Source organism: Ictidomys tridecemlineatus, chromosome 7 (assembly GCF_052094955.1).
Source record: "Ictidomys tridecemlineatus isolate mIctTri1 chromosome 7, mIctTri1.hap1, whole genome shotgun sequence".
Lineage (NCBI taxonomy): Eukaryota > Metazoa > Chordata > Mammalia > Rodentia > Sciuridae > Ictidomys > Ictidomys tridecemlineatus.
In genome coordinates this window covers 136120720-136140531 of record NC_135483.1, presented here as the reverse complement: position 1 = coordinate 136140531, position 19812 = coordinate 136120720, and the positions used below count along the sequence as shown (strand labels likewise).

General features: G+C 34.1%; 1 protein-coding gene across 1 annotated transcript; it reads right to left on the bottom strand.

The window, feature by feature from the left end:
• Nucleotides 1–2673: 2673 nt before the first annotated feature.
• LOC101965477 (uncharacterized) lies at nt 2674–9242 on the bottom strand. Its single transcript, XM_005315945.1, has 2 exons — nt 9093–9242; nt 2674–3147 (listed from the first exon to the last, which is right to left on the bottom strand). The coding sequence occupies exons 1-2, from the start codon at nt 9240–9242 to the stop codon at nt 2674–2676; spliced, it is 624 nt and encodes a 207-aa protein (XP_005316002.1).
• Between the last annotated feature and the right edge of the window lie 10570 nt (nt 9243–19812).

The window sequence follows — 19812 nt, the reverse complement described above, 5'->3', positions numbered from 1 at the left end:
TAATATTCCAGGAGAGTATCCACAAATATAATTATCATGGAAACATCTCTTAACTTTATAATGATACAATATAAAGTATTGATATGAAGACAGAGTCCAAAGAAACTAAGTGTGAAGTTATATGTACTTACTATGTTATGTTTTGAAACCTGTAATTTCAATTTAGTTGAACTAGAATTGTATATTATATGCCTAATAACATGTTTCATACATTTAGGGAAGTACTACATTTTAACATGGTATCTTAGAATATTTAAAACTACTAAATATATTTTTTAAATTTCATATTTACAAGCAAAATAGTGGTTTCCATAGGTCTGATTTTTCTATATTTTTATGAATACTAGAAGATAAACTATATACCATGATGAATAGTAGTGATTTCATATTTCAACCAGAAATCATTCATGCTTCATTTTCTTTTTTCTAATTGCATTTAAGCAATTACATCTTGATGAGATGATTATAATAATTTATAGGACAGAGTGTTTTTACATTTGGACATTTTTGTCAATCATCTTAGGTAAATGTCCAAAATTTTACAATAAAGTCAACAGAGATTGAGTGGAAGATGGTTTCCATTGGTTTACTTGATTCTTAAAAGATATTGTAAATATCTGTGTTCAGTTTACTCCAATACCTAGATATCTAATTAAAAGAACAACATTAAAATGTACAAAAACAAACAAACAAAAAAGGATAGGACAAAAAAAAGGGAAAGAAGCCTCAAATCAGGTATCAGCAAATGGCTGCATTTTTTGAGAAGTTGTTTAGTTTTAGCATACCTCATAAGTATAACTTTATATCCTGTATAATCTCATTAAATCAACAAGTTACTTGGTGATCAAGAAGAGCAGACTAAATATAATTGTCCTAATAGTAAAACTGGAAGCAAGTGTTAGCAAAATAATTTAATTTGAATTTTTCTATTTTTATAATATATTCTATGAAGGTTAATTACCCATCAATAAGAATAGAACTGTGTGTCTCCTTGATAATCACCATTAGATTAAACTCAAAAAGAAAATGAATTGTAATGCAAAAAAATAAAAAATAAGAGAGCTCATGTATAATGGCATAATTTGGCGTGAACATACTTTATATACAGAGTTAAGAAAATTTGTGCTGTGAATGGATAATTACACTATTATAATATAATAATCACTATTGTCATGTACATAAGAAATTAAAAAAAATAATGGATGAATGGATAAATGAAATGAGGATAATGCATTATAAAAAAGAAAAGAAAATGCAGAATTTGCTTCCCAATGGAAAACCGAGGTCATTTAATAATTCTCCATAAAATTTGCCTATAATCTCTTGTATGTAGGGGCCTTAATGAGTACAATATATTCAAGTAACTCTAGTTGAAATAGTAGTTGTTTTTAATTGCATTTGAGGTATAATGTGGTCCTAGTTAATAACATTGCTAATCCTATTTTCTGCATTTGATGAAATATTCTCTGTAGCTAATACACATATTTCACATGTGACATTATAGTAGATCATAATTATTAAGGCATGATCATCATCAGCCACAATACTTTGTAGGGTCTATTCTTGGTAGCTTAAATATATTATATATAATCCCCTAAAAAATCCCATGTCAAGTAGTAGGTTAAGACATTTGTATTTGCAAGGTTAAATGTCATTCAGAGAAGTAAACAGCAGGTTTTAGGCTTAAAGACTAGGTCCCTAGATGGTTTTAAAGCCAGTGAAATTCCATTGCACTTTCATTATTGGTAAGTCCTGAGGGAGATCACAATAGTCCATCCCAAATATTTCTTTGATATATTCAAGTTGGCTATTCAGAGAAACTGCAAACACAAACATGGCTCTGACATGCTGTCCTTTCAATTTAAATAGGTCTGTATGAGTGAACAGCAGACACAGAAATTTTTCCAACTGAGGGCTTCCTCTCTGCCTAGAGAAGATCTTTTCATAGGAAGAAGAGATTGGGGGTCTAAGACTTGAAGCAAACAAATGACCACAGCCATATCTTCTGATGATAGCTACAGGAGAGACTTTATCTGCCTAACAAAACATTTGTTCACCTTGTATTCTTCTTCTCCACCTCCCATAGATTGTTGCCACCCATCCTTCAGGGGCCACAGGTCCCTATTTCTTTGTACACTCAAAATGTTATTTAAGCTTCTACTACCTAGCCCTCCTGTGAGTCTCCCTGTGTGTAGGTGAGTACCTGTGTTTTGACGCAGGAGTCTTTTCTTTTTTCTTCTGTTACTCTACTATTGCTTGATTTCATGGACGAAAATTATGGAAACTTCAGAGGGAAAAGAGAAAAATCAAGTTCCCTACAGTCCTTGCTGTGCTATGGCAAAAGCAGCACCGTTGTCAAATGTTTGAAATACAAAGAATGGTTAGGAATGGCCCTTGCCTCTAAGAATTTGTACCCTAATTGTGCAAACAAGGCACGTACATAAGAAATACCAACATAAGAGGACACATCAGAATTGTTTTTGTGGGAGTAGAAGGAGGTCAGATCCTCACTACAACAGACCATAGTGGAAGTCAATAATAGAGGATGCTGCACTTCACACTGTATTAAATGATTGCTTCCAGACATCTGTCTAGAGTACAGGCGAGGGGGGGGGGAAAGAAAGCATTACATACTTAGAAATAAATAGCAGGTTGGGCAAACTGCCTGGCTGGTCAAATATAAACTGAGACTCTCAATGTATAGCTCCTTACCTTTCGGTCATATTCAGCTGGTCCAACTGGTTTGTCTTCACTCTTGGGAGCCTCAAAGACACTCCTCAGCTCATCAAGGGCAATGGAAAAGCGCTCAATCCTGCGTCGACTGGTCAGGGAGTCCTCCTTCAGCACTTCAGGACGGCTGTGTTCCCTGGAGTGGTCACTTTTGTGCTCAGGCCCCTTCTCTCTAGGCTCTGTACTCACTGTCTCTTCCTGTGCTCTGCAAGGCAGTCTTGAGGGATGGAGAGGTTCAGGTGCTGATGGCTCCTCTCCTTTGGGCTCAAGCAGTTTGCTTTCCTGAAGCTGCAAGAGCCTGAAACGGCTGCTCTCAGGACAACACTCACTTCTTTGGTAATCACTGGATTCCCATTTCTGCCTCAGGAGGTTCAGGGAGCCCTTCTGAATTGGAAACAGGGGTGGCTCTAGGTTGTCCTGCAATGTCAAGAGATTTTTTTTTTAATTATTAAAAATGTGCTCAGACATCTTAGTCACTTTCAAGACACCCCTTTCAGGAGTACCGAGTCTTGCTATATGATATCTGGCTCCTGACTTGACCTCAAAGGTTATGCCAGTTAAGCTAGAATAAACACATTATTAGGGGAATGGTTTATACAGATGTGGCAATTTAAATAAAGAGACAGGATTTAGGAAAACATGGTTTTCTTCCTTTCTCTTCTATGTGAAATCAGCCTTGATAATTCATTATTTAGTATACTCTGATAAAAGGGCAATTTATGAAAAAGGCAATGAAGCAAAAGGGGTCATTCCTGCCTGTGTCAGTTTAGGATTTCTTTTGAAATTATTGGTTTCTGCAAATGTCTTACTTCAGAAATCATAGTCTAATAGGTAACAATTATTAAGTTTTTGCTCTAAAGCAAAAACTTTAATAGTAGCTCTATATGCACACCCCAGTGTATCCTCAACATTATCACACACAAGTTGGTTCATACTATTACTAAAATTGTGCAGGTAAGAAAATCGAATTGCATGATAGTTGGTCCAGGGTTCTTACTGACAAAGCCTCGATTTGAAATACATTTATGCAACTAAAGAATCTGCTCTCCTAACCACTGAAGCTTAAGGCTTTTTTTAATTTAAATGCTCAGTTCTCATTCATTGTGAAACTAATTGGAATCTCATCTTGTTTTAGAGTTTTGTAGTGTGTAGTAAGAAAAACAAGGGGCTGGGGTTGTGGCTCAGTAGTAGAGTGCTTGCCTATTACGTGTGAGGCACTGGGTTGAATTCTGAGCACCACATATAAACAAATGAATGAAATTAAGGTCCATCAACATCTAAAATCATTTTTTAAATGGGTAAATATACTTTTACCAGAAACATAGGTGTATGCATTCATATACACACACACACTTAAATTATGGGCTGCAAAGTTACATGCTAACATAAACTTTTGATATATATATATATACATTTATATATATATGTGTGTGTGTGTGTGTGTGTGTGTGTGTGTGTTAACTACTTTCTATTCTAGCCCAGAGATTATGCATTGCAAGTTTGGGGCTTTAAAAAGTAAATATTACTCTTAAAGTATGATGTATTTTCCTGGAAAAGTATTAGCACAATGGCTATGATAAACTATATTATAGAGTAAGTCTTGGAAGTATATCAAAAGGTCACCTAACACAATAGCCCTAGACTTTGCCTGCCAGCCATGTATGGAAAATGTTTAATGCATTGGGACTTAGTATATATATTAGATTAATAAATATATAAATACATATAAACAAAGTATAGCTTTTGTTAAATAATACTTTCCCTTACTATGTAAAAATGTCTGTTAATATTTTCTACTCTGATCTTTCATTTAAAACAATGTTTACCCCCATTAATTTGATTTAATGGTATACTAGTCTTTTGTGGGACAGTTGGCAAGCACTGAACTTACAGCAGGAGTTCTGTCCCAGTTTTGGTTTTACTATCTGGATTACCTAGAGAAAGCTTTATTAGTAAAATATGCATCAAGTATTTATTTTGAGGATGCATTAGATAATCCATGTGAAATTTCTAGTGTGACTTAGTACTCCTTGACCAATCTTTCCCTTTCTCTTCTTTACTTCTATGCTCCTCAGCCTCTGGTAACCACCATTCTACTCTCATCTTCTGTAAAACCAAGAGCTTTAGAGTCCATATATGAATAAGATCAAGTCTTTCTGTTTTTTTCTATTGCATAGTCGGGTGATATAGATAATGATAATGTATTGATTTTCTTTATAAAAGCAAAAAGAAAGGACTTTAAATGTTCTCACCACAAAAAATAATAAATGTTTGAAGACTTTGCTTACCCTGATTTGAATATTATACTATATATATATATATATGTGTGTGTGTGTGTGTGTGTATGTGCGTGTATGTATAAATATCACATGTTTTCCATAATTACGTACAATTTTAATGTGTGAACTTAAAAATACCAAAATTCCCCATCTTTACTGTATATTAGATTTCACAGTGACTAATAAATTCTATTCCTATCTCTATCTCTGGCTAAAACAACATCATTTTAATTACTAAAACATTTACACCACTCATGATCCTCTTAGATCAGAGTGTTTGGGAAAAGAAATTGAGTGTTTTAAGACACAAATCCATAGACTAAACAGTCTGGAAAAATTGGCTTTAATAACATTGTTAATTAATAAGTTTGGATTAGTCCCTTACTATGGAAAGTCTCAATTAAACAGTAGCACCAAACAAGACCTGAATATCTGTTCAGGAAACTGATCAGCATATGTTGAGAATTTAATCAACATATGCTGTTAATGTCTGTCTCCTGTGTGGATAAATGGAATACAGAAAAGATCTTATTAACATGGGATGTTTGAGAAACTGTCACAGCTGGTAATAGTGATCTCATGAGATTATTTATTGGAAGATTTATTTCTGAGCCAACCTTGCATAGTTAGGAAAGGAAGGCTGATAGAAAGAAAAATTGGCAAGCCAGAGAGGAGAGTCATTTTCTCCTATTGAAAATGGGATCCAAAAAAGTAACACTGAGATAGGCTAAACATAAACCTATCAATTTATCTCACTGAATACAGCTAAAAACCCTGGAGCTTTTATTTAACAATTAATTTAAGAAGCCATTGAAAGTGAGTGAAAAGGTGAGTTGTCAAGAGGCCTTGGAACCTGAGTCACAATATGGCAGTGGAACCCCTGGACTTGCCTTTTGCTTCACATGTACAGTACTGCTTGATAGAAGAATGAGTAGCCCAGAAACTTCAGAGAAAAGAACTTTTCCCAGAAAAATTTTGCTTCCTCTAGTCAAAGAAAGACAAATTGAAAGACAGAACAGTTTTGATCTTTGGATCTTTGGAAAAACACCAATCAAGAGCTGCAACTAAACCCCCACTCCCATCACCAAAGGAAGGAAGTGAGTCTAGATCATTTATACCTTTGCTATTCCCTGCCCCACATACTAGCATGGTGTCAGAGAACACTTAGTAGGTAGCAGGATTTTTAGTCCCATTTGATTGTTTCCAAGTCCTTCTCAAAGATATCAGTGGGGGCCACCCTGTACTTCTGTTCCACCTAGTGGTAACACACAATTTTAATGTGTGAATTTAAAAATATCAAAATTCCCCCTCTTTACTGTATATTAGATTTCACAGTGACTAATAAATCCTATTCTCTTTATCCTAGGAATAATAATCCTATTCCTATCTCTGTCTTCTACTCATTTTCCCCCTACTCTGTTTATATCAGAAGACATTTCACCATCACCCACCTCATGCACCAGACTTTCCTTCTAGTGGGTTGTCATTGGCAGCCACATGGAGAGCAGTCAAGAGGAGCCTCTCCTCTTCCCAGCTAGCCAGGGTGATTCCGATAGAATATTAGTGAGGAACCTGAAATACCCCTTCCACCCAGCAATAAGGGAGCCCCCCACTCTTAAGAGCCAAAGGAGGCTAATTGGGGAAACTAGATTTCTAACTCAATTTGGCAATAGCAGGGCAACTCCCCTCTTCTGAAACAGACTTAAGACTCAGAATCTGTAATACAATAGAAAAGAATACAGGATACAATTGGAAATCACCCTGACCAAGAGAAAGGGTCACTCTGATCAAGTTTTCTTCTAAACTTGAAGGGAGGGAAGAAAAACTAAAACAACAATAAAAACTATAAGCAAAACAGGCACCAACATTGAGATCACAGAGATGTCAGAATCATCTGACAAAAGAGTTTTTAAAGTTGCCAATGTAAAATTGCTTTCCTGAGGAATTATGAACATGATTACAAAAATTTTAAATGCAATAGCTTAGGGAAACTGGAAGATATAAAGGAGAAAAAGATGGAGACTTCAGAATTGAGATAGAAATAGCTAAATTTTAATAATGTGCTGGATGGCCTCAATGGAGTAGAAAGAACAGAAGGAAATATGAGTGAATATTAAGATAAACTGATAAAAATGAAAAATCACTCAATCTGAACAACACACACAAAACAGAGGGAAACAAATAGAGCCACAGAACCTCTGGGACAAGTGGGATTATTTAAAAAAAAAAAAGAAAAAAAGAAACCTAACATCAATGTCAATATCGTGGAATATTGGAAAAACAGAAGAAAGATGGCATCATTGAGAAAGTATTCAGAGAAACTGTGACTGAAATCTCACTGAATTTGGCAAAATACATAAATCTAAAGATTCAAGAAGGTGAACTAACCCCCACAAATATCATATCACATTTCAGAAAACAACATTGTGTTAAAATTATTAAAAGCAATGAGAAAGGAAGGGCACCTTGCCCAAGAGGAAAAACAAATCAAATGCAGCAGATTTTTATCAGAAACTATGGCAACCAGAAGGAAGTAGAACACTTTTTTGGGTGCTAAAAAAATAACTACCAGCCCCAAATTCTATATCTGGAAAAATTAACTTTCAGAAATGAAGAGAAAATAAAGAATTCTCAGAAAAGGAACACTTGGAGGATTTAGCGAAAATAAATCTGTCCTAACAGAATGGCTAAAGGGAGTTCTTGAAAAACAAAGGGAATAACAAATAGTAATAATACTCTTGGAACATCAGGAAGGAGGAAAGAACAGAAAGAGTAAACTCATGGATACATACACTATACCTCTTTTTTTTTTAAATTAGGGTTGACAGTTGAAACAAAATGTGTAATAATGTTAACTGATGTAGTTTTCATTAGATATAGAGGAGCTACTTAATATAGTTATGTTATAACTAGGAAAGATAAAGAAATAAACTCAGTAAAAATTTTACACTTAATTCAAACTTTTAAAATGTTAATGCTAATAGATTATGAGAAGATCTACATATATTATACATATAGGCATATATTTATTATATTTAACATAAATATTATATGTGATTTTAACATATCTATGATGCATATTCAGATGGTTTATCTAAGTATTATATATGAGAATGCTCAACACTACTCACATTAAAGAAGTGCTTACAGGGATTCAGTCATTTATACGTGTGTGTGTGTGTGTGTGTGTGTGTGTGTATATACATGCTTATATGTATACATGTATATATATATATATATAAAATACTTAGAGAAAACATCTAAATATCTATCATATATGAGGTATGCTAAAAATCATAATAGATTAACCTATTTTGGTTCTAAGAAATATTCAATTAACCCATACAGCAACATGGAAAAGAGGGTACAAAGAGAAAACAAACTAAAATGTTAGATGTAAGCCCCACTATTTCAATTATTTCATGAAATGTAAATGATCTAAATAAACCAATTACAAAAGATTTGTAGGGTAGATAAAAAAATATTGTCCAACTACATATGTAAGGGTATTATGCTGAATGAAAAAAACCCAATCTCAAAAGTGACATAAAAATATAATTTCATGATCACAACTTTCTTATAATGATGACATTATGAATATGCAGAGCAGATTAGTGGTTACTAGGAATTATAATGTGGGGAGTTGACTATGTGGAAGTAGAAAAATTCTGTAGATTGTGGTGTTGGTGATGATAAATGGTATAGAACTAGATATGGACACACTATGCTAATATAATTTTCCTGGATTTTATAATGTACTGTAGTTATGTAAGATGTTATTACTAGAGAAAACTGTATAAATAATCCATGAGATCACTGTTATTATTTTTGCAACTTTCTGTGAATGTATAATAATTTCAAAAATAAAAAGTTGGCACCTAACAGATAAATAATCTGGTAATCACTACTCCAAGTTTTATTCTATTTGTGGAAGGAGGAAAACATCAGCTTTATCACCTGCATGCACATTGTTAAGTGACATAAGTAGTAAGGCATATAGCTGTCTATAACCTAGAGGGTCACACAGCGAACAGCTTTTGATTCTGTAAACTCCTGAGCATCCTGCATGCAGCCTCCCTGTACCCCAAGAGATAAACATAGATTGCTGCTCCCTCTATAAATCTGATAGTCTATGTGTTCTGAAGGTCTCTGGCCAAGACAGGTACTCTGATTCCCAAAGCCTGGTTTTGCCATCAACTGCTGATTGTCTGCTCCATGTACACTCAGGCCCATGGTCTATTGCTTCTCTAGAAACTGCAGACCAGCACTAGCCTGGCTAAATCACCTGGCTAACCAACAAGATATGGGCTGACCCATACCTTCTCTAAGCTGCCAGGATCCTTTTCAAGTTTGTCAATCCTTCAATCTTAGGCTACCATACAGTTTTGCCTTATATCTGAAAGTCTTGTGCGTTGTTTTGTTTTATTTGAGTTACAGTTGTAAGATCTTACACTAACATTTCTTGTTTAGTTTACTATATGGCTTCTATTTCTTGACTGGAGCCAGACCACTTGTTGTCGTTCAGAGATGTCTGTTGTCTAATTCTGACAGCAGGTTATGCTGATATATATTTCAGTGTTGTTAGTGATGCTCTGTGCTACTGCTATCCTATTACTTGTGTTGCTGTGTGACATGAGGTTGGGAAACCCTTCACACTCCTGAGTAGGGAGTTGCAACAACATGGCAGAAGGCAGCATGTCCCTGATTTTGTCCCTAAAATACTAGTCCTATATAATGTTTTTCAGAAAATAAGACAGAATTATATGGACAAATGAGTTTAAGAAACTTGATATATATCTCATCTGGGAGAATTACAAGGCGTATTTCTTTGTTAAATGCTGTGAAATGTCTTTTAAAAGAAGACCAAGTGATTCAAGGTTGTTCCAAACTTATTTGACTAGGGAGTCTTTTATAATAAATTGCCCCTGATGTCCTGAGGTGTTGTCTTCCATCAGATTCGTTTTGATAAATGTTGACATAAGAAGGATATTGTCCAAATTATATTGTTATATTGTGTATACATATGGATATGTAACAACAAATCCCATCCTTATGTACAACTATAGTACACCAATAAAAATGTGGAAAGAGGAAAAAAAATTCACTAATAAAAGGTAAGACTCAGTTTCCTTTTTAGTACAGATTATGAATAAAATGATAAAATTTCCCCAGCATTCAGAGAATTGCATAAGTCAAATTCTAGGTTTGTATGAACAGAGGAAAATTGCTATATATTTTAAAATAATATTCTAAAAACATCTGATTTTTAAAAAATGTGTTGAAATAAAGATTCCAAGGTGATATCCTATGACCATGACACAAAAATTGCAACTGTTTATATATGTAGAGGCCTATTTGTCACCTCATCTAGCCATGAGTAAGAAATATTTAAAAATAACTTGAGTGCAGGACATTTGAACTTCAATGTGAAGGGCTTATTGTCTCTAAGTTAAGCTTCAGTATGTTGAGTCATTAAGTCTCATGTTATGCCAAGGTAGACTGAGGTGGGAAGAAACTAAAAACTTCCATGGAAGCTATAACCAATGACCTATAAAAAAAACATTGATGCTTAACACAAACAATGTTTGCCTTTCAGTACAAATATGTGCTATTTTAGACTGTCACATATAGCACAAAGTCATTTTGATTCTGTTAATCAACTTTACATTTTCTTTTCTTTTTTTTTCATTTTTTAATGGAGAAAAGAATATACATAAAAAAATAACATACCTAAAACATGAGAGTATTAGACTTCTGAAGTTTTCTTGTTAGGGGATGGTTTTGCTAATTTCAAGGATTTTCAGCCAAGATTCTATTCTTTCGACCTCTCCTTGTACTTAATTTTCCATCCTTCTCTTAGTCTGTGGTAGTTCTTCTAATTTTCTCTCCTACCACAGGTCCTTTGCAAATGATGTTCCTTCTTCCTGATGTATTCTTCCCTCTCCGATTCATCTGTTATCTATTAATTGTTTTTCTATTCTTAAAGGCTTGACTCCCTTAGAGAGGCATTCTTAACTTTCCAAAGCATTCTAGCTTACTATTTAATCTCCCTTACAATATGGACTTCATTGTACAGATTATCCCAATTGCAATATCATATTTGTTTGTGTTACTATTTTATTTTTGTTTCCTAACTTGAGAAATCCCCAAGTTTAGGGCACATACCTCTTCTTATTGAACAGTTTATACTTGGCCTTTAACATAGATAGCATCAGGCAAAAATTGTGGTTCAATCAGTAGTTAATGGAATCAATGGTCCAATGCTGTCAAATTTAGGTTTTTACTGCAAATCAGCAGTAATATATGGAAATAGTTTTTTTTCCCCTTCTTCTTCTCATATAGATTCAATGTATAGAACAACATTTTTCCTGGGATTAATTTAGATTCAGAAGATCTTCAGGGACACCCAATTAAACACATTTTTAAAAATCACCTGAGGTAATTTTAAGGAAAGTGGTCTGAGATTCATACTTTGAGAAACACTAATAAATGGAGCAACAGCTTACACTGACTTACAGAGATAAAATCTGCCAAGACTTAGGGAATACACATCTGACACTTATGCTAGGATTCCAAAAATTATGCTTCTTGTTGCTGTCAGGTGATCTGATCCCTTGTGTGAAAGAGTATCAGGCAGGCAGAGGGAGAATTTTTAAGCACACATGGGACAGCCTTTGCAAAACTAAGTTGTCAGTCCATTAAAGACTGAATTCTTAAAAGGTGTTCTTGTATCTTGTGATCTCTGTAGTTATAAGAATTATCTCCTGCCTCTATTATTGTTAATAGTGATTTTATTCCTAATCATAATAATAATGTCAGGTTTGGGGCCCGTTGCATAAAACAACAAGAAAAATAGCAATGATGTGGCCTGTCAAGGACACAATTCTGCTCAGAAAAAAAAAAATGTTTGTGTAAGTATTGGAGAGAAGAAAAATTACTAAATGTTTCCTCATTCTACTGAAATTCCCTAAAGTCAAATTTTAAACAAGCTTTGTAAATAGTCTCTTATGGTTGATTTACTAAGACTTCTTATAAGTCATAACTCTCGTTTCTTGTATTTGAAGACATGCTTTGGTGTACTTTTCTACTAAGAGTGTTTCAAGTTGAAAGCATGGTTATTTATCAACTTGAAACACATTTCCAAATCTAATAAATATATGATTACGACAGAAACATTGTGAGTGAAATGTTTTAAGCAGCCTGCTAGATGACAAGAGTGACAAAATCACTGTCACCTTTGAGCTAAATTTCTAAAAGGAAAACTCATCCTGAAATAATAATTTAATAGAAAAGCATTCTTTATATGTAAATGTGCCTTGAAGCCCTTTTGTAGTTATTAAAAATAAGAGAACATTCTAAAGCACAATGTAAGAGGAATATTTTACTGAATTATGATCTAGCCACACAATGAAACTGTATAGCCATTTCAATGGTAAATAAAAAAGACAACAGAGATATTGAAATACATTTATGGCATAACATTAGGCAAAGAAGTGCACAGAAGGGACTCTATTTCACAGTGTCAAAACATATGCATATGTTCAAGAACTGAAAGAATTTTTGAAAAGGAAAACAATTGTACTGCTGTATTGGGATTTAAGACAGTTGGTTTTTCTATACTTGAAAGAAAAAAAAATAAATCCTATCTTTAGCAGCACAGGTTTAAATTGTGTACTTTCTTCCATGGGAGGTGGGAAAGCAAACAATTATAGATTTTTCTGATATATTTTTTAATTTATCACCAATCTCTCTAATACTTATAGCATCAAATTCCAATATTCTCACTTTTCACCAAGCACAGAATGACCATTGAAAGTAATTTAAATCCAAGAGTCAGTTTACTGCAATCATCTCTGTTTTAAATTACAACACTCTCTCCTTCTCCAAAATCAGCATGCAAAGCCTCTCTTTTCCCTCTGCTGGTAATAAATATATTTATTTACATTACTTCTATGAAATGATACCTGTGCCTGCAAGTGATGACATTTTCATTGCTCTAGAAGTGTGGCACTCTATGTCAAGTAACCTGTCAAAGGTTATATCAGAAAAGAATACAAAATTCAGCTTCAGGAACTCAAGAGGCCTCCTCAATATATTTGCTGTGGAGATGTGGATGGATGGTTTTTTGCTGAAATTTGCAGCTAGAGGTTCTTCAGGTGACTATTTAACTCTTGTTTCATTCTCTGCAATAATTTAAAGTTGACTTTGAATTTCTGAGAACAGCATGCTGCATAGGGCCTGGATTGCCTGCCAGAGCTGTTTTGTACAATAATTTCAGTCACAAATCAATTTCTTTTTTCATGAAAGACTAAAAAATGCCTCTCTTTCTTCTCATTGTCTCTATTGGTCTCTCTCTACTCTCTTTTACCAAGCCTCACCACCCTCCTGCCCATTTTACTTCAGAAATCAGAGCACCTCTCCTGATGCCCTTTAAACATGACTATAATTACGTTTTTCAGATATTTATCAATTTTCATGCAAACTAAAATTAGGAAAAATTTTTATCAAAATGAAGGCTCTGGCAATTTGAGAATAAAAAACGTCAGAGTGGAATCAAAGGTATTATTGGATAGAACTTTTTTCTAGTGGACTTCTCAAAGTTTTGGTAAACTACAACAATGTGACTACAAAGGGAAAATATTTTGCAATACAATTCTAGCCTCCTTTAAAAGAGTAGCTAATGATTCCAACAAGATGATAGAACATAAGTAAATTGCAAGGCTTATCAGCATCAACAAGCTGCAGTTTCAATCTACAAAACTAAAGGTTTCCAAGAACCTGCCAAATTTATGTTGTCACTAAGCCAGATTCTCTGCCAATGAAACCCTTAAGTCTTGCAACTGTAGAAAGCAAGTTAGGGTTAGGGAAATTGTTCAAACTAGCACTGTGCAACAAAGCTTTAGCTTTTAAATCCCCCAAATTAGGTCTATTATATTAATATTAGTGCAATTTAAGTTTCTGTCTTGTTTGCATTTTCTATTGTCTGCATTTTTGTTGTGATTGAGAAATATTCTCAGACAATATTTATTTTCAGTGAAGAAATTCAAATGGCAACAATTAAAATTGTTTGAAAAAGAATTAACTGATATTTTGAGGGAGGGAAATTTATATTACTCTTGACAGATAGTTACTGACTATCTTTACCTGATAAGGATGCAAAAGAAATGAACTGAGTTTCAAAGAAATAGCATTTTCAATATTAGGAAAAAAATCTAACTACAGCTTTAATGTTAGATGTTGCCAATTTCATTAATTTTTCTGTTATTCTAAGTTCATCAAAACAGATTTTCAATTAGTTTTCCTGCTGAAAATGTACCTAACAGTACATTACTTAATTTGCCACTAATAATATGCATGCATAATTCATATACACGAGGAAAAAGATAGGAATAATGCATTTATTTATTTTTTCCTTCTTTAATCCCCTCATTTGCATTTATTAAGTGAACTGGCTAAGACACCTTGCTAAGACAATTTATTAAAAGAATTTATAAAGTTGTACATTTGTAATAAGCTTATCTTACCGCCATGTCCTTTTCTGTCAAGTTTCTCTCCTGTGACTCTGCTACTACAGTCATGTATCCATTAAAGGAAAACACAAATTTAACAGTTCTTTAACTCACTGATCTCATCTAACTAATGAACATCAAGCATGATGGACATACGTCGCCAGATAGCAGTTACCAGACACCAAATCTCTCATGGCTACCTCTGGGAGCTACATTATTTAGTAAGTCATGGAAGGGAGAATTGCACCTCCCATCATGACCCTTCTTGTGCTGGGTACTCAGCTTACAAGTTCACCAGTTACAGGCTGATTGAAGCAGCTTTTGTTTCCAGATTCTATACAACAAAAACTAATCCTCAGTAAAAGGACCCATCTTGCAGCATCCTAGCAAGCTGTATGCAGGATGTGGATAACTAGTATTTAACAAAAGAAGATATTTGTTAAATATTTCATGGATTATTCCAAGTAGGCTGGAATAATAGACAATACCTATTATTTAGAGTAAAGCTGATGTTCTGTCACATGGCAAGTTTCTACCACATTCAAATACAGAGCATCACTGTGGGAAAAACACCCATTCAAAACTGGTTCTCCTGAGGTTTCAAATATGAATCTCAATGTTAGTGATACAAAGAATAAAGACGTTTTAGAGTTTATTGCAGAAAGCTGCCAGAGGGTTAGGAAATATAATTACCAACTTAAAGGGTTTACAGTCTGGTCAGATATGCTTTGGTTCTCACCTTTGCTGTGCACAAACATCACTTCAGTGTTAACAGTGCAGATCCTGAGGACCCATTGGGGAGTCTCAGAATTCCTAGATTTGGAATAGGCCCCGGGACTCTCCCTTCTGATAATGCAATATATGTGATTCTGATGTCTAAAGACTATGAACCCCACAATTTTAAAAACTGCTTTGTTGCCTCATAGAACTATTTATGAACTCCAGACAATATAATAGCATTCACTATTTCAATAAATCCTTGTTGATTGCTTATTATGAGGAAGGTACTATGCTAAGTACTTATAAAACATTTATAAAACAACATATAAAAACAAAGGTAACAATTGTTCATGTTATGTGTATTTCATCACATATAACACATAAAAACCTATCATTGAAAATCATGCAAACAGTGATCAAAAAGTATACAAAGAATATTATTAAATGACTTGTGATAAAATAAAATGGCTTCCAAATGGAGAGAATTTTTTGTAAGTTGGGTTGAAGACAATGGCATCCAATTCCTGCCTCTTATCTGCCCTCACAACACACACCAATCAAAGGAAAGCTGAAATTTGGTATGCACATGTAAAACAAATATCAGATCATCAATGACATCAGTAGACAGATTCAGATATTGTTAAAATTCCCTAAGTAAGGAGATGAATGAATACATAATTTTTTTTCTTTGAGTAATAAACAAAAACAGTAACAACAAATAAAATCAAATTCATCTTCAATGAATGAATGGGATTTAGAATAAAAGGGATATAGTTAGGGGAATGCCATAATATGGGCATGCTGCTTATTGGGTAGTAATAAAGAATACAGAACTGAGATTCACCACCCTAAGATTGTTGCCAGAGAATTTTTATTCAGCTGCCTTGTGGCCTTGAGTTTCAATTTCTTTGAGTATAAAGTGAGTCTCATAAATGTCTTCTATGAGTCAAAATTGTTGTTTACATAACTGAAGATTGAATATGTGGAAATTCAAAAGTGTTTTACGATATCACAATAATCTCTTTATGCAGTGCCATAAATGATATTCAAACAGACTGAATTTTGACACACACACCCCTACTCTGAATTAAGAAGTACTTCCTACTGCAGAAAGTGAAAACTGAAGAACTTCAACCCCCACCTTGTTAGGCTCCAATGAAGCTAGGAGTGGAGATGCCTCTGCTCAGGCCTGTCTAGCACAAGACAAATAAATTTACATATGTCTGTCACTCGACTTTTGTTTCTAAATATTATAAGGGAGTCTGTGAAACCGGTGGGATAAGCAACTGCTTTTCCCCAGTTTGATATAACTGCATAAAGGTCATTCTTTCTTCTACTTTTTGTCTCTTTTTCATATGGGCTGGCAGTCAAATCCAACCAGCTGGGATCCAGGCGAGGTACATGGATTAGGCTTCTATTAATGGTATTCTAGAGTCTTAATTAATTTGAGAAATATACTAATTAAGAACCATTCTAACAGCAATCCAAATAAATTTGAAAATTTCCCCCAAGTTTGTAAATTAACTCAAATTTACAAAGTTAATCTTTACAACAAAATGATTTGTTTGAGGTGATAAATGTACTAATTACAACCTTGTTTGATCTTTACACATTGTATACATATACTGAAATACCACACTGTACCACTTAAATAGATACAATTATTATGTGTCAATTAAAATGTTTTTAAAACAAATTAGTTTTGAATTTTTAGCAGAGACAAATCTGTTAAGGATGGTTGTTTTTCAGAAATAACAACAAAGATAAGAAATTAGAATAGAATATCATGGTTCATTACTCTTAGAAAACTCTCAGAAATGCTGAGATGGGAGTCAATGGTCCAGAGCTGCAAATATATACTTGAAGATAAAAAGGTCCTGGTTTCTCGGGGTCTTGTTCCTTTTTACTACATAATTCAGTGATATTGTACAGTTTGGAAGTGGCATGGGATTCAAAGAATATATCCATCCGAGTGCATTTTCAGAGTACAATGCTGACAACAGAAATTGTAGAGCAGTCTGACCCCTCCAAATCTCACATTCTCTACTTTCCTTATTCAGGATACTTAGCAAAATTGGTGATCGAATCACTAGTTACTATTTTGAGCATTGACTGGTGTGATGAGGGCTGACAACCAAGTACTCTTGGTGGAAGTGATGAAATACTCAAGATGAGGCTGCAGTTGAGTCTATTTGGGAAAAGATGACTTAGGCAAGTACATCTTATCTGTTTTATACACAAAGCTTCCTATAATAGTTTGGTTCAGAATTCAATGGCAGATACAGAGTTCTCTGCTCAGGTTTTAAATGAGGTCCAGGCTCATACTTACACACAGCAATGCTTTGGGAAAATCATTCCCAAGAATTGCTCTCAATAGAACAGGGTCCCAGAATAACTTTGCTTACACACACATTAAAAAAAAAAAAAAAATTTCCCAAGGCAACACTTGGCTTATAGGTGCTGGTTCAGGATTGGTTTTAGCAAAATTGTCATAGGCATTTAAAATCCACTATTTTTCTTTTCCCTCTGAGACTTGCTCTTTCAGTTTTTCATATTAAAAATAAACAAACAAACAACAAAAACTTCAAAACAAAAATAGGACTATTCACTCCTTGAATTCCAGATTCTATAGACATTCCCAACATTTTTGTTTTCCAAGAGAGGTTATCCCTAATGAGCTCTTTACCAGCACTGTGATGAACCTGGAAACTTTTCCAACTAAAAGCAAAAGCAAAAAGAGGTTTAATCTGTGACAGAATACCCTCTAGTAAAATTTTCCACTACTTAGTTAAGAGCAGAGGCAACATTAATGACTGACAGATTGTGTTCTATAGACACCTGGTGGGTTGTGGCAGTGCTGTGAAACTTCCACAGGAGAATCAAGGTGAAGATCCTCACCACTCCATACTAAAGACAACACTGTAAGTCTTAAGGAAGGAGTTTCACCAAATTAATGAGCTCTTCATGTCTTTCTGGACAAAGACCTTTTTTCAAATATATTTTATCAAAACTTCTTTCACTGCTTTGAAGTTTGCTAACTGAGAACTGGAAGGTAAAATTTCCTGTCTACTACTGTCCTGGCTCTCATCCCACCTGGGTCTCACCAAGCCCTTTCTCCTTAGAGGGGCAAAGGGGCAATTTTCACAGGGTTCTTGGCTTGTCTTCATCTCTAAAAGAAAACGGAAATTTTGATGTAGAACCGTGATGGTCTTCAGCTTCTGGCTAATGAGCATGCTTCTCTTTCTGGTTTTCAACTTAAAACTTAGGAAACAACAAAATCTTGTTTTAAGTTATTTTTCTTAAAAAACAAAACAAAAAGGACAGAGCTGGGAGTGCTCAGAATGGAGGCCCACATTTACATCCACTTCAACTGAGAGGCAATGTTTTAAATTATTTTATATTTAAATATAAATATTGTCTCTAAGTGAGGTAATTTGAAGAGTTCTTATTAGGACTAAAATAATATTTGATGTCATTATACTTTCTAACATTGAAGAATCAGATAATATTTCATGTGACCTTCAATTACATAAAATCCTGCCACAGTGACTTAAACAGAAAAGCCTACCATAGAGAGTTCATTTTTCCAACCAAGGGAGAGTTAGAACCTGTTATGCCAAGTATCCTTTTATCATTCTTAGCTTTTGTCCTCAAGTTCACAAGAAAGATGGCACATCTGTAAAAACAGTGTTCATCTTCTAAGAAGGAAGAAAGTAAAAGGGCCGAATGCTTCTCTTGGGGGTACTATTTTTGTTTTGACTTCAGTCTCAGAAAACCCTCTCTAGCCAAAGCTAAACTTTTGTTCAAGGGAGACTGGGATGCCAATTTTTCTTCTCTGGGCACAGAGACACCCCAAATAAAATAATTTATCTCAATTTAAGAAAAGTCAAATAAATAATTAATTGGTCTAGAAGAGGTTTCTATCACTAAGTTTTATCTCAAATATATTTAGGACACTATGATTCTATGCTAAATTTATGCATATTATTTAAAGTAAATAGGAAGAGAGAAACAAAATATTGTCCTGTCAAAAATTATTTAAAGAAAACTATGAGGGAGACATTACTTTCTTTTCAGAAAAATCTTACTTTTTCTATATGTTCTAATCCCTGGGGAGTGTTCTCTCTTAGCTACCCTGATGGATCATTCTAAATAACCCTGACTTCTTAAATCCATCCACTTGGAAACACGTACATTTTTTTTAAAAAAAACAAAAATAAATTGTGTTAAGTTCACCAGAATCATATTCTGTTCATACTTTGGAATCAACTAGTTAATCTGCAGATGAATGAATTAATTAAGCTATTATCATTTTCTTTTCTACAGATGTAAGACAAAAAGGAACATCCAATCGGGATTGAAACCTGCTGACAAAAATAAGAATTTCCCAGGAAAAGGAGACTTGTTCACACTTATCTATAGTCACATTCTTCTTTTTAGATAGTTTCTGGTAGGATGCTATTTCGTTTCTCTTCCCCTGTGTGAATTTGGATTCTGAATTTGGTGAGACGTTTATTAGATGTATGACTGAACTGTACATTAACCATTGTTGAGCTTCAAGGCCCATGTGTATA